The 15682-nt window shown below is 49.7% G+C and overlaps 1 protein-coding gene across 1 annotated transcript in view; it reads right to left on the reverse strand.

Annotated features, from left to right (window-relative positions):
• Positions 1–223: 223 nt before the first annotated feature.
• ELAVL3 (ELAV like RNA binding protein 3) overlaps positions 224–15682 on the reverse strand; it is a 16925-nt gene continuing 1466 nt past the window's right edge. The window contains exons 2-6 of the mRNA XM_044685017.1: positions 11629–11848; positions 10973–11076; positions 9403–9556; positions 889–1114; positions 224–309 (exon numbers count right to left, since the gene is read on the reverse strand). Of these exons, the coding sequence (XP_044540952.1) occupies positions 267–309; positions 889–1114; positions 9403–9556; positions 10973–11076; positions 11629–11848 (747 nt within the window). The 3' untranslated portion in view covers positions 224–266. The remainder of the gene's footprint in view (positions 310–888; positions 1115–9402; positions 9557–10972; positions 11077–11628; positions 11849–15682) is intronic.

Raw genomic sequence — 15682 nt, forward strand, 5'->3', positions numbered from 1 at the left:
GGAGGGGGTTAGGAGAGGAGGAAAGGGTGAGGACCCAGGGGGAGGGGAGGAGCTGGGCCGGGACAGAGATGGGTGCTAGGGGCTGGGGCTGGAGGGGAGAGGGGAAAGCTGCAGGACAGAGGCGGGGAGCCCCATGGCAGCAGCCCTGACACCCAGGGAGGGAGTGAGCTTGGTGTGTGGAGGTGAAGGGAGTGGGAAGAGCTCAGGGTATGCCCAGGTTGGAGGGAGGGGAAGGGAGGGGAAGTCAGGGGCCCTGGGGGAGCCAGTTACCTCTTTACGCCATAAGCCATGTTTAGCAAATTGTCGAGCCTGTGGGAGGGAGGGAGGCAGGGAGAGAGGAAGGTCAGTGACTGAAGAACTCTGGGGGACAGGGAAGTAAAGGCCACCATGTGTGTGTGTGTGGGGGGGACGCACCTGGGCTACCCACCTCAGGACACAGACATGAGAGTCCGTGGGGCCTGTCAAACGGAGGCAGGCACTAGGGAGTAGGTCCCCCTCAGGCCCCTTCAGAGGCTGTCCTCAGCATCTCCCCTCCCAGCCAGGGCACTGCCTGGCACGGAAACTCACATGGCCCAGCCTCAGCCGGCCTGGGTGCCCTCGTGTCCAGTGTCCAGTGTCCAGGACAGTGTCCCCTCCCTGACTGGAGCAGCCCTTAGGACACACTCCCTCCCTCGCCTACCCTTCCCCACTAAGACCTTCCAGAGCCTAGGGCTTGCCCAGGGCCTAGCTAGACCCACCTCCATGGAGCCGGGAGCCAGGGGGATGTTTGTAGACAATTTCGGTTGGTGCTCAAAAGAGGCAAAAAATGTGGTGGGTGGTGGCGTTTGTGGGGCCCCGAAGGGATGGGAAGAATAGGGGAAGGGAGGATGTGAGCCCCAAGTATCTCACCTGAACCTCTGTGTCTGGTGGTGCAGGGGTCCTGCATAGCGCCGCGCTGAGGACTGGTAAAGGTGCGTGAGCAGGGCCTGGCCTGTCTTCTGGCTGGGGTTGTTGGCGAACTTGACAGTGATGGGCTCACTGGCGCCCAGCGGCTTCTGCCCATTCAGGCCCTTGATGGCCTCTTCTGCCTCAATCCTCTTGTCAAACCGGATGAAGCCCACGCCCCTAGACACACCTGTGCGGGAGGGGGAGCTGGTGAGGAGCCCTGATCCCCTCAAGCCCTGTGTGTGGGGAGGGGCGAAGGAAGGGGCTCTGATGCCCCCCCAACCCTGGACCATGCCACAATTCAAGAGGGAGACACAGTGGGGAGCTCTGATGCCCTTAAACCCCAGGACACAGGTGGATTCTGATGAGGAAGAAAAAGGGGAAACCGTCAAAAGAAAGGAAATAGCTCACATTTCTATAAGGCTCTGAGGTTTCACAAAGCACTTTGCCCACAACTCTGTGAGACGGTACAAAGAATTTTATTCCCATTTTTACCAACGAGGAAACACTCAGAGGTAATAAGTATCTTGCCCAAAGTCACAGGATTGGGGAATGTCAGAGCTAGGGCTCGGACCTAGACCTTCTGACCAAATCCAGGGTTCTTCACACAAAGCCATAGTCACTCTCCACAGGGAACCCAGCCACCACTTAAGAGCTTTTAAACGCATGTACAGAAAATGGAAGCAAGGTCAGGGAACAGAGGATAAATGTCAAAAAGGGGCAGGTCCTAGAAGAATCATTTTAGGAAATCAATGATAAAAAGGTTTTCTTTTTAAAGTAAATTTTATTGATATTTTTACATTTCCCTACATTTCCCGGTGGGTCCCTTCCCTTCCCCCCAGCCCCACTCCACCTCCCAGAAAGCCAGTCTTTATAACAAAGAATTTAAAGAGGGAGGAGAGCAGGTCAGCAAAACTGATCGATACATCTGGAAAAAGTCTGCCATTATAAAAAGTGTTCCATACCCATATTCCCCCACCTCTACAATGAAGGAAGGGAGATGCTTTTTTTTTTTAGATCTCTTCTTTGGGGCCAAATCTGGTCATTAAAATGTCATTGCAGTCAGTGTTCACTGTTGATGGCCTTTTCATTTATTGTTGTGGTTATTGTGTGTTACGTTTTTTCCTTTTTCTGCTTACTTTGTTTTGCATCTGTTCATTTAAGTCTCCTCAAACTTTCCTATATTCATCATGCCCATTTCTTCCCACAGCATAGTGATATTCCCTTAATATTCACATCTCACATTCACTCCCCTGGCAGATGGACATCTACTTTGTTTCCAGTTCTTTGATAGAAAGTGATGTGTGTGTGTGTGTGTGTGTGTATCAATCAATCTGTCAACAAAATCTTTACAAAGCACCTACTGTGTGTGTGTTCCACGAATTGTGTTAGGTGCTAGGAATACAAGGTGAAACATCAAATAGTCCCTTGTGCTCAAAAGTCTTAAGCAGGAAAGACATGCAAAGAAAGTAGATGCCCATTGACTGGGAGAGGGCTAAACAAATTGTGTGTGTGTGAAAATAATGGAATGTTACTGCACTGTAAGAAATTATGGATGTGAAGAATTGAGAGAAATGTGGGGAGACACAGAAAAATGATGCAAAGGGCCATGAGAAGGAGAGGGAAACACCCAGAGTAAGCAGAACCAAGTAAGGAAAACAACAGACACAAGGACTAGAACAACAGAGACAGAAACAACAGTAACGAAACCCCACAAAACAAAATTCTCTCAAATTCTCATGGAACAAGCTTGGCCCCAAAGAAGAAATAAGAGAAGAACACGCCTACCCAACTTCTTTAAAGAGGTGGGAGATGTAGAACACGAGTGTAGAACAACTGTATAAGATGTTGACCTAAGTTGATGTGAGTTTTGCTTTGATCGTATTTTGTTTTAATCATAATTTTTTTTCATTATATTATAAAGATATTATAAGGGTTTGGCTTTCTGGGAGAGCCAGGGAAGATCAGTATATAATTAGAAATGAAGGTGATGCAAAAACAAAATATAGCAATAAAATTTTCCATTAAAAAGAATAATGTTCAGAGTTCAGAAGCACAGAATGGGCTGAGAGGCTGGCAATGATGGTGAAGGGCAGTCCCTACCTGTAGCTTTTTAAAAGCCAGGGTAGGAAAAAGGAGGATCAAAGACAGGGAACCCTTTTTTTTTTTAAACTATGAGGGAGACACTGAGAAGGGGCAACAGATAAAGTGTGAAGCTATTTAACTTTCATTTTGTTTCTTTTTCTTCTACGGAGAATTATCTTTTCGCTGAGGATAAATTAAATCTGCACAGATAAGTGAGATGGAAAAGTGGCCAATCTATAGCTAGCCTTAGCTGAGCTTTAGTCATTACAATGTGATAGTAGGCAAGGAAAGCATTTATATAATGCTTTAAGGTCTTTTTTTTTTTTATCCTTGCCTCCTGTCTTAGTATTAATGCTTTTTTAAAAAAAACTCATATCTTCTTAGAATTCTAGGCAATTGGGGTTAAGTAACTTGCCCAGGGTCACACAGATAGAAAGTATATGAAGCTAGATTTGAAGCCAGGACTTCCATCATTTTCAGGCTTGGGGCTCTATCCACAGAGCCATCTAACTGCCCCATAATATCTTCTAAGACAGAAGAATGGCAAAGTACAGGCAATGGGGGGAGGTAAGTAACGTGCCCAGGATGACCAAGTTAGGAAGTATCTGAGGCGAGGTTTGAATTGAGTTCCTCCCAACTGCAGGCCTGGCACTACCCAGCTGCCTCATGCTTTAAGGTTTGAAAAGTGCTTTACATGTATTATCTCATTTGATCCTTACCATAAACCTCTTGGGCAGGTGCTTATTATCCCCATTTTACAAATGAGGAAACTGAAGCTGAGAGAGACTGGCTTGCCCAGCTGGTGAATGTCTGAGGCAGGATTTGAATTCTGATCTTTCTGACTCCAGCTTTCTAAGCACTGTACCACTTGGCTGAAATCACTCTGTTTAATGGTCTTGAAGGAAACCAAGATACTGAAGGAACTGTATGAGTGTGAGTGTTGAATAACTATTAGGTATCTTTGAAAAATCATGCAGAATTTGTAGGATGTCCTCCTGGAGGAGAATGAAGCCACTAAGAAAGGTTCTATGTGAGTCAAAATATTCGTGGCATTTCTTTTGGTGATAGCAAAGAACGGGAAACAAAATAGATGCCCATTGATTGGGGAAGAGCTAAACACATTGTGATACTTGAATGTAATAGAGTATCGCAGCCCCACCAGAGAGGAAAAACAAAGAACTCAGAGAATCGTGGGAAGACATCCAACGAGGCAGTGAGATAAGCAGGACCAGGAAAACAGTATACAAAATGGCTATCACAATGTCAACGGAAAGAACGTGGGTGACTAACAAAAAACCTTACTGCTTGATCCGTTATAATGACCAAGGTTGGTCCCAGAAAGGAACTAAGAAAATACAACTCCCTTCTTCTTTTTTTTGCCTAAGGCATAAAACTATGTCAGGCTCCACTGATATTTGCTGACCTGCTTTTCCCACCAGACCCCTCACATGCACACACATCTTTTTAATTCTTTGTTAAGAGAGATGGGTCCCTGGGTAGGGGAGGGAGGAGAAATGAATTTGGAAATCAAGGTACTATAAAACCAAATGATATTCATAGCAATTACGTTTTTAAGAAATCAAAATGGAGAGTGGGGAATGTATTGGACTGGAGAGAGAGAAGCGAATGTCCTGATTTTCAAAAAGAGAAAAGGTTAGAGTCTTCAAACTCAAGGTCTAACTAAGCTGAACATTGATTCCTGGCAGGATTCCGGAATGAATTATTACAGAGGAGGTCTGTGAGTACTTAAGATAGAAAGGAGCAGTCACTAAAAGCCAAGCATGGGTTCATCCAGGGCAGTCTAATTGCTTTTCCTTTTTTGACAATGTTATTAGACTGACTAAAATGGAGAATGTCATTGACATCTCTACCTTAATGTCCCACAGGCATCTTAGACATCTCAGACTCAACATGTCTAAAACATCCTATTTGCCCTTAAGCCCACCCTCCACCTAAAATCTCTAATTTTCTTCAAAAGACATCACTATCCTTCCAGTCATCTAAGTGCTTGACTACTGTGTCATTCACTAGAATTTTTACAGAGCCAGTCGACTGCCAAATCTTGTCAGCCTTCTTTAAAAAATAAAATAAAACCCTTTACTTTCTCGTTTAGAATTAATACTAAGTATCAGTTCCAAAGCAGAAAAGGAGTAAGGGCTAGGCAACGGGGGATAAGTGACCTGCCCAGGGACACAAGGGTAGGAAGTGTCTGAGGTCACATTTGAACCCAGGATCTCCTACATCCAGGCTTCACTCTCCACTCTCCATCCATTGAGTCACCACCCTGCCCCTTGTGTCAGCCTTCTTACCATCTCTCACATCTAACCCCTTTTCTCTATTTATATGGCTGCCATGATATTTCAAGCCCTCATTTCCTCTCATCTAGATTACTGCAATTATTTACTGACTGTATGTAGAGTCTCCCTACATTCCTTCTCCTCTCTCTAATCCTCCACACAGCTGACAAATCAGTCAGTACCGTTTAAAGTACGGATCAGACTTTGTAATTACAGTGTGCTCAAAAAACCTCAGTGGCTCCCCCATTCCTGAAGGATAAAATACAAATTCTTCTCTTTGGCATCTAAAGCCCTTCACACAACTGGGTGCAGATTATCTTTCCAGGCTGATTACAGATTACTCTCTATCATACCCTCTAAGCTCCCACCAAATTAGCCTACTTGCCGCTTTCCCACCCCGGTGTCTTGGCCCTAGCCATTTCCTAGACTATGTTATTCCTTTTTCTCCAACTCCTGGAACCTCTTGTCTCTCTTCAGGTCTCACTGTAGGTGCCACCTTTATTACGAGGTCCTTCTCCATTTCCCCAGCTGTTAGTGGCCATCTCAACTCTAAACCACTGAATCAGTGGTTCCCAAACTTTTTTTGGCCTACCGCCCCCTTTCCAGAAAAAATATTACTGAGTCCCCTGGAAATTAAATTTTTTTTAAATTTTAATAGCAATTAATAGGAAAGATAAATGCATCTGTGGCCATCACCACTTCCCTGGATCACTGCAGCACCCACCAGGGGGCGGTAGCGCCCACTTTGGGAATCACTGGCATAGATCTATTTTATACATGTCTCCTATGTTTATCTCGGTGTATATCCCTATAGCAGAATATAAGCTCCTAATTTGCATTTGAACCGCCCCCCCCAACTCCTTTGCTTGGAACGTTAATAATAGATACGTAAATGCTTGTCATACATAAGTCTAACTGCTGGATAAAGAGGATTTTGAAATTATCCAATGTCCAGACCCAAAGAGTGATGATGGGTGCACTGAGGCCCAGCTAGAAAGAGGCCAGGAACCTGAAAACTGAGATCTCAAAGGCATAGATGGAATAGTTCTCAAACATTTGGGCAACAATGCCAAAACCAATCAAGAGCATTAACACACTATGAGACAGAACGTGTATATAATCACTGTTTTTATGCCTCAGAACCTGCTCCACCAATTTGGAACCTTCATATTGACGCTGACTCCACCTTCCAAGACTCACCAAACCTGAGTCCTCTATGGATATTTCCCTCTCCATCCATCTCCATTTCTAATTTTGACAAAATCTTATTTGATTCTCTTTCTATGATCCCTTCTTCCTTCCATTTTCCTTGTTTGTGCTTTCACTGGATTTACCTGAGCTCAGCCAGGTCCTCGATCTCTTTGTGATCACTAAATTTGGATCCTTCATTGACTTCCTCCCTAAAGTTTCTCCCCAATCAAGCCCATCTTTCAAATTGTCGTAGGAGGAAACTTCTTATGAACTATATATTCCATTCATGGGATGCTGCCACTCAAAAAACCTGTAGCCCTTCTTTGCCTGTTAAGAAAAGCACTGGGGGCAACTGGATGGCTCTGTGGATTGAGGGCCAGGCCTAGAGACAGGAAGGTCCTAGGTTTAAATCTGGCCTCAAACACTTCCTAGCTGGGTGACCCTAGGCAAGTCACTTAACCCCCATTGTCTAGCCTTCTGCCTTGGAACCAATATATAGTGTTGATTTTAAGATGGAAGGTATGGGTTTAAAAAGAAAAGAAAAGAAAAGTGCCTCTTTAGGCTAAAATTCAAGAACTCCACCAATGAGGCATCAAAGTGGCTCAATGGATAGAGATCGAGGTCTAGAGATGGGAGGTCTTGGGTTCAAATCTGGCTTCAGACACTTCCTAGCTGTGGGACTATTAGGCAAGTCACTTAACCCCCATTACCTAGCCCTTACCATTCTTGTCTTGGAACTGATACTTAGTATTGATTCCAAGATAAAAGGTAAGATTTTTAAAAACAAAAACAAACCTCTCCAGTCTGGCCCTGAATGACTTCTTCCCAGCCTTGCCCTCACACTCAATCATTCAATGAGCCAATAAACAATTTACATGCCTACTGTGTGCCAAGCATTATGCATTCAATGTTTTCACGGTTCTGACTAAAAAGGACCAATCTCACAAGCAGTCTCAGATGGCAAAACATCTTGACTAGAATGATGGGCCAAATATACTAAGGAAAGTCCCAAAGACCTGGGTTCAGTCACTTGTATGACCTTGAGTAAGTAATTTCTCTTCTCTGGGAAGCTTCTTCATCTGCAAAATTAGGGAATTGGACTGGATGATCTCTGAGGTACCTTTCTGCTCTAAAAATATGCTCCTAACATGAACTTTAGTAGGGACAAAGGACCTAAAGCCCTACTCTTGAAAAAACTGACAAGTCACAATTACAGAGAGGGAGAGGCATATGATCTTGACATTTGGGTGGATTATAAAGCTCTATCTTAGTTAACGGGCTAACACGGAGATCCAAAAATCTCATGTGCTGTTAAACAAATGCATTCATAGTAGAGGTGGCAGTGGGGAATAGTGATTAGGGTGTTAAAATTGGAATCAGCAAGACCTGAGTTCAAATTCTATCTCTGTTACTTTCTAGCAGTGTAAAACGGGGCTCCCATAACTTCTGTGAGTCTATTTCCTCATCTGTAAAATAGAGATAATAATAGCCCCACTTCTCCAGGGCCTAGTGGTGATGGTCAAAGGAGATAATGTATATAAAGTGCCCTACGAATAGGAGCTGTTATTATTCCAGGGTCCAGAGTGCTAGCTTCTGTCTCAGCCCTACCAGGACGAGGACTCCTACCTGGATCGCTGTCTTCAGTCCTGGGCACCATAAATTAGGAAAGAAAGACTGACAAACGGGAACAAGGGTAAGTGGGAGGACAGGTAACTTAGGACGCTTGAACATACTCTTTTTTCCATTGGTCCAAGAATTGGGAGAAGAGAAAGAAGGGGGTGGGGGATATAAGAACTGTTTGTAAGTATTTGAAGGGCTGCCACTGGAAAGAAAAAAATAGATTCCATCTACTTAGACCCTGAGAGAAGGGCTAGCAGAACAATGAGTGGAACTGAAGAGAGACGCATAGGAATATGGAAAGAATTTCCTACTAAAGAGAACAGTTCTAGAGTAGGTCTTCAAGTAGAAGCCAGATGGTTACATTTGTCGGGGAGATTCCTATTCGGACATAGGTTGGGTTAAATGACCTCAGAGATTCTTTTACCAGACTGTATGGGGAGAGACATAAAATGAAGCTTTTTTCCACCTTCCCCCTTACCCACTGCCCTATGCCCAAGGGCGCCTGGATGAAAGAGGAGAAAACAGGGACAGAGAGAAAAGGCTCCCAGTGCCTGAGGTAGCAGATCAGTGACTCTGATCAATACCTCAATCAATGCCCTGCAAAGTGCAGCTCATCGACCAGTTCTGCCCCAAGCAGGAGATAGGGGAGGGGCCCTTGCTCTGGCATGAGTGTCTAGAGCTTGGCATTCAAACCCCCTTTATTCTGCTACTCCTCCCCTTAGGATCAAGTAGGGCCCCTGAGCCTCTGACTCAATCCAGCCCTCTAGAATCACTTCCTTCTTGCTTTTTTTCTTTCTTTCTTTCTTTCTTTCTTTCTTTCTTTCTTTCTTTCTTTCTTTCTTTCTTTCTTCCTTCCTTCCTTCCTTCCTTCCTTCCTTCCTTCCTTCCTTCCTTCCTTCCTTCCTTCCTTTTTTTTCCCTCCCACTTCCCTTATCCCCTTTGCTTTGTGCCAACCCAGTGGTCTCCTCACCAGGCTACTGCAGGGTGCCTGTCAGGCATTTGACCCTTAAAGCCTCCCTGGCCAGAATGAGTCAATGTCAAAGAGGGGCTAAGAGTTCTGAGGAAACAGCCTAAGATCAAGTGCAGTTCCAAAGGTAAGTTGGCAGTATGACTTTGGGCAAGTTCAGACCTCAGTTTCCCCTTGTGTAAAATAAAGGGGTTGGACCTATTTATCTGATCTTTGTGACTCGGTGAGCTCTTGGAGGGTCTCTGATTATCTCCCCACTCCCATCGATTCTTCCCCCTCCCACCCTTGGGCCAAATGAGTCAGGATGGCTGTGCTGACCTGTGACCTGATCTACGAGGATTCGGGAGGTGATGATTCGCCCGTACTGGGAGAAGAGTTGCTCCATTTCCTTCTGGCTCATGGTCTTGGGGAGGCCACTCACATACAGGTTGGCATCTCTGATGGAGGCTGAGCTGGGCCGGGCGTAGGACACCTGGGGGCATCAGGGACCCATGCGGGATCCAGGGCCAGTGGGAATGAGGGTATAACCCCTGGCTTAGAGTTCATTTATCCAGCCACCCCCACCCTTCCCTTCCCATTCTCAATAGGGAAAGTTAGAACTAGTCTGGGGAGAAGGGACCTCCCTATAGTCACAGAGCAAGTCAAAGGAAGATCCAGAGCCCAGGCAGGCTTCAGATCTCTATTTCCTAGGAGCAGGTCTTTTTTTTTTTTTTTTTTTTTTTTTTTTTTCCTGGAGAGTGGGGAAGGTGGGGCAAGTCAAAAAACACTACTAAGTTTCTATGGAAACTCCAATAAGACTTTCATCTTGTATTTCCCACGGGTGGGGGAGTGGGGGAGCCTAGACCTGGAACAGACACTCTACTCTCCCCCACAGTGTAGAGAAGTCATCTCTGAAACTTTCCCCCACCCAGATTTCCAGGTTAGGGACCCCTTTCCCCTCTAGTTAGAGAGAGACAGTGACACAGAGACAGGATCAGGAGAAAGGCACAGAGACAGGAAAAAAAAAAAAGTCGGACAGAACAGAAAGAGACAAAGATATGGAAATGAGAAGGGGAAGGGGAGAGAGAAAGGGAGGGAGAGAGGGAGAAGGAGAGAAGGGGAGAGAGGGAAAGAAGGAAAGGAAGGGAGAAAAAGGAAGAGGGGGAGGAGAAAGGAGAGAAGGGGAAAGAGAGAAGGGGAAAGAGAGAGAGGAGAGAGAACGAGGAGGGGGAGAAAGAGAAAAGAGAGAGGGAGGGAGAGAGAGAAAGAGAAGGGAAGAGAGGGAGGGAGAGAGAGAGAGAGAGAGAGGGAGGAAAGGAGGGAGACAAAGACAGAAGAGAGACATAGACAGACTAGGCCAGGAGACAGAGACATATTGTCAATGAAACAGAAACAGACCTGAAGAGAGATGGAAGGACAGAGGGAAAGCCCTGGGTGGGGGGTCCTGACCCAAGGTTTGACCCTGCTTCTCTTCTGAATCAACAGAAACCCAGGTGTCCAGAAGCTGGGCCTCCCACTCTACATAGTTCCTTCCCGTCTCTGGTGCTTCTGTGATTTGCCCTCCCCCCCTCCTCCTCCCCCCCCCCCCAAGACACACACATACTCGCTCATTCAATCGCACATACATCCACACACTCACACTCACACAGAAGCAAAAACTCACACGGGCTCAGACAAAGGGGGAGGGGCGGGGCCTGTGGTCACTAATCCCCCTTCCCCCCACCATGCCCTAATTAGGCAGCTCAGGCACCAGATGGGCCCCTCCCTCCATTTCCATGACAAAAACATGGAAAGTGCCAAGCCAGTCCCCTCCCCCATCCCTGACCCCGGGTCAGCCTTCTGTCCGCCCTGCCTGGGGCACAGGGGGCTGACCCCATGGGGGGGCGCAGGCCGAGCGCAGGGGGCTGACCTTGATGGTCTTGGTCTGCAGCTTGAGGCCATTGAGGGTATTGATGGCTTTGTCCGCATCATTGGGGTCCACGTAATTCACGAAGCCATAGCCCAGGCTTTGCCCTAGGGGGAATGGAGGGAAAGAGTGGGGGGCATCAGAAGGGGACCCACCGCCTCAAGGCTCAAGCCCCAGTTGCCAGAGGCCGAGCACTAACCACAGCCGGCATTTATTTATGGGTTTTATGTATTGGCTTCTCTCAAGACATTTGAGCCATCCCAAAGCCGTAGTCTCCAGAGCCTGATCCCTCACATCCTGAGCCCAGGACCCCGAAACCAGGCAGGAATCCCCCTCGCTGGCCCTGCGATCTCGGCCCCACCAGCCCCTTTTCTGCCCTGCTCAGACTGCCCCCCCAGCTCTTCTCACCTCCCACCTGTGACCCCAGGATTTGGGGCCTCATTCCTGGGCCCTCGGGACCAGCTCTGCTTTCAGCTCTCATCTCCATCCCCATCCCCAACCTCCCCTCTCTCCCCATGGCCACCCAGGCTGATCCTTCCGTCGTCTCCCTCTCCTTTTCCCTTCTGCAGTCCTGACTTGGCTCCCTCGGGAGGGGGCTCTCCTTACCTGGTCCCCTTTGGGGCACTGTCCCCCCTCCCTTCCAGGGTCTGGGCTCCCACCTGTGATCTTGTCCCGAACCAGCTTGCAGGACTCGATCTCCCCAATGCTGCCGAAGAGGCTTTTGAACTCCTCCTGCGTCATGTTCTGGGGCAGGTAGTTGACAATGAGGTTGGTCTTGCTGTCATCGGTGGCTCCGTTGGTGCTGACTAGCGGCCCATTGGGCAGGGCCGTAGGGGGGGGGCCGCCGGACACCTGAGTCTCCATGGTGCTAATTATCTGCTGGAGACAAAAGGAGCCATGCCTGGTGAGGGACCGTGGGAGGGGAGGATGCAGGGCCCCAGGACCCAGAAGACCACCTGGAGCGCAGGCAAGAGAAAACAGGGCCTTGGGGACCGAGCTGGGCCTCCGGATGTGAGCTCAAGGCCTCCCTCAGCACCAGACACCAGCAGTGGGCACATAAGGACCCACTAGGGCACCTGGGGAACCCTCCAATCTCCACAAACACAGATACCTGCCCTTCAAAGTCTCACAGCCTTGAACACACCCTGGCCTTCTGCACAGGAGGAGCCCAAGCACTCTCCTTCCGCCAGTCCCCAGAGAGGGTGTTGGGACCCTCCCCGGGAGGATGCTGTACTCCAAGATTCCCTTCTGCTCCGCATCTCAGTCCGCTGACCTCGGCCCAACCCTGAGAATTATCCGTTTCAATTTCATCCAGGACTGAGCCGGCTAAGCCTCTAATGGGGATCAGATCAAGACAGGATCCGTCCCCTGCCTGCCCCGCCTGCGCCAGTCCAGCCTGGCATATGGCCCCTGTCGGGGGTGGGGGTGAGGGTGGGAGGGTGGGGGAGGGAGGCTTCCATTGCCAGGAGAAGAGCCACATCCTGACAGAGACGGACACAGAAATAGTAAAAGATCTGGAGATGCCCAGAGATCTAGAGACATGCCCTCAAGATGCCCAGAGGATGCCCAGAGACATGTGTGGAGAAATACCCAGAGATATGGGACACAGAAGGCAAAAGATGGTGACGGTGCTCCGAAGACACAGAGCCAGGTGCAGAGACGACTACAGAAACAGTGGCCGTAGGCATTCTCCGGGAAAAAAGCACTCAAGCCTTTATCACATACTCTCTGCCTCTCCTATCTTTTCTGTCTTTGGACTGCAGAGAGAAGGCCTAGGCTGGTTGCCATGGAAATTCTTCACTGGACCTCACTGCCCCAGGCCCAGCTCAGCTGACTCTTCTTCTCCCCCTCCCCACCAAGTCCCAGACCATCTCCCAATATTGCAGACACGTCTGCTCCTGCCCCACCTCCCTCCTTAGAAGAGCAGAAAGAACACTGGGGGCTCAGCTCGGAACCAGAGATAAATGCTGTTGGTTCCTTGTCCCTGAGGAGGTTGAACAATGTCCTGGGTGCTGCTCTGTAAAATGGCAGGTTTGGGACTAGATGATCTCTAAGGTCTCTTTCCAGGTCTAGATTATAAATGATGGAAATCACAAGGGCTCCCCCATATAGCCACGTCCCAAAACATATGCACTTGTTAAGGACTAGTTACATCCTGGAGCTAGTTTTCCAGACCAAGAGCAAGAAACACACCTGAGGCACAGGAGGTAGAGATTTCCTAGCACACAGAGACACAGAAAGACAAACACAGAGACACAGACACACACAAACACACACCACCCCCGAGCCCCTCCTCCTCCCAACAATGGGGCATTGAGTGGTGGCGTCAGCGGCACGAGGGCTGCCTGCCACCACCGGGCCTAAAGCTCTGGCGTTCCCACACCCCCATCCCTTTATGCCTTAGAGAAAAGGGGATCCTGGAGCCCTGGGCTAGGAAATCAAGAAGCCTGAATTAACATTTATGCTTTAAGGTTTCTGTCCCTCTCCTCAATCCTGCCTCAGTTTACTCTCAGGGTATGGCAGTTATCCTTCTTTCTCCCCCTCCCCAACTCCATCCCAGGATCCACATTGCTTAGAAAGGCTATGAATTGATAAACCTTCTCAAGTTTACATTTTTTCAAAGATCTGCCCCATCCATCCCACCTGACCCTTCTCCTCTCAACAAACTGTGTCTGGGGTTGGGGGAGAGCCCCCATTGTAGGGTCCCTGTCATTGTCATTGTAGGAACCCCGAGTTCCTATAAAGCATTAGGCCACTTGGTTTACTTAGGAAGGGAAGCCCTTTAAAGGCGCCTTGGAGGCTGGACTTGGAGTGGGGGTTGTCCTTGGCTCTCTAGGGATCTGGACACTCATTTATTTGCCTCTCATCACTGTGGAGGAGATGGAGGAGGACAGGGGCTTAGGAGTATATGGCCTCCCAGTTTCTAGGAAAAGAAGACCCCCCAGGCCTCTAGAGAGGCAGGAAAATGTCTAGTCCGAGCCAGTTCTGCCCAGGACTGGAGAACTGCTCATCACATCCAATCCCCACCACAGGAGGTAATGTAAAACCACCTCGCAGGCCAAAGATCTTAGGGAGGCAGGGTGAGCCAGAAAGAAACAAGGAGAGAGGCAGGGTGCACGGGCTAGCAGCACACTACCGAGCGGGAGAGGCGCCCTGAGAGTCAGGGAGAGAAAGCAAGGTAGAACATCTACAGGCGGGAATATAAAAGCAGGGGACAGGAAGGATAGACATGGCCAAGCACAGAGACATGGCGGAGGAGACCAGCAGGAAAGAAAGCTGAGACAGACGAGGCAAGGACAGAAAATGAGACAAGGAAAAAGGCCTCCCGGCTAGAACTCAGACCCTGGGAGACAGGACAGAGACAAAGCGAAGGGCAGAGTCACATAGCCCCTCGGGACAAAGAGAGAGGAGAGCCGAGGCCAGAACCAAGGACAGAGCAAACGGGGGAGAAGAACAGAGGCTAAGGAGGGGAAGACCGAGGTAGGGATGGAGATACAGGTCCAGAAATAGGGACTGAGAGAAAACGGAGGCAGAAAGAGGAAAAGACAGAAACAAAGGAAGGCAGACTGCGAGGCCGGGTACTAAAGGGAGGCAGACAGAAAGAATGCTGCGGGCAAGGGATCACTTGCCGGATGGGGCTGTCTGCTGGGCGCTAGCGGGAGCGGCCTGCAACCCCAGCGGGCTCGGGGCGGAGCCTGCGTGGGTGTGGCCTGCGTGGGCGGGGCCTGCGTGGGTGGGGCTCTGAGCCCGGGAACTGGCCAGCTCCCTAGCTGCTGAAAATCTTCAGGCCCAGCCCGAAAGGGTGAGGCACGGTGGGGTGGGGTCTGGTTGGGTGGGGTCTGGTGGGGCGGGGCCGAAGCACAGCCTTGCTAGCGCCTTCTGCAGCCCCCGCGCCCGCTTCTCCACTGCTGGGCCCGCTCAAGGTCACCCCGAGGCAGAGCCCGAACCCCCGCGCCCCAGGGCTCTCAGCTCAATCTGAGGCCACTCCCCCTGCCGGTCACTAGCCTCGCTAGGTCCCGGGGGGTGGGGTCTGAAGAGCGGGCAGAAAAGAGGGTGTCCTTCAGACACGCCCTGGGCGGGGGGCGGAGGCTAGAAGGCAGGTGGATTTGGGGAATAGAAGAGGGCGCCTAGGGTTAGGCTTTTTCATTGAAAGAACCTGAACCCGGTGAGGGGCAGATCTAGTAGCCACGGTCTGCAGGACTGGGTCTTCTAAAGAGTTTGGGGGCCTATGGGTCCCCAAAACCTACGCTGGTGGCTAGGGGCTCTTGGAGGTCTCAAGGGTGTTGGGGGTCATTAGTACGTTGGACCCTCCTGAACTGCGAGGCTTGGGACCCGGGGCCGGGGTCTCAGGGTCTTGAAGGGGCGTGGGGATGAGCTCTTTCTACCCCTGCCGCAGCCCTCCCCTCATCCTGCAGCATCGATGACCCTCACTCTCCATCCCCCACCCCACCCCTTCGGTTCGTGGCCACCCCAGGAAAGTGGATGGGAGCCCCCAACACAATGAGCTACTTCTCCCCGCTGCTCTTTCCTTTCCCCCCACCCCCCTCCACTTCCCCGCCCAAACCCGAGGCGGCTGCGAAGGCGTCCGCGCAAGACGGCGGCGGCGGTGGAGAGAAGAGCCGAGAAACAAAGAGATGTCTCGGGCCGGGCCCGCGGCATTCCAGCAGGGCGGGCACAGCGCCCCCAGCCCCCCCCCCTACCCTCCTGGCCCCC

This window comes from Gracilinanus agilis, chromosome 1, assembly GCF_016433145.1.
Source record: "Gracilinanus agilis isolate LMUSP501 chromosome 1, AgileGrace, whole genome shotgun sequence".
Taxonomy (NCBI): Eukaryota; Metazoa; Chordata; class Mammalia; order Didelphimorphia; family Didelphidae; genus Gracilinanus; species Gracilinanus agilis.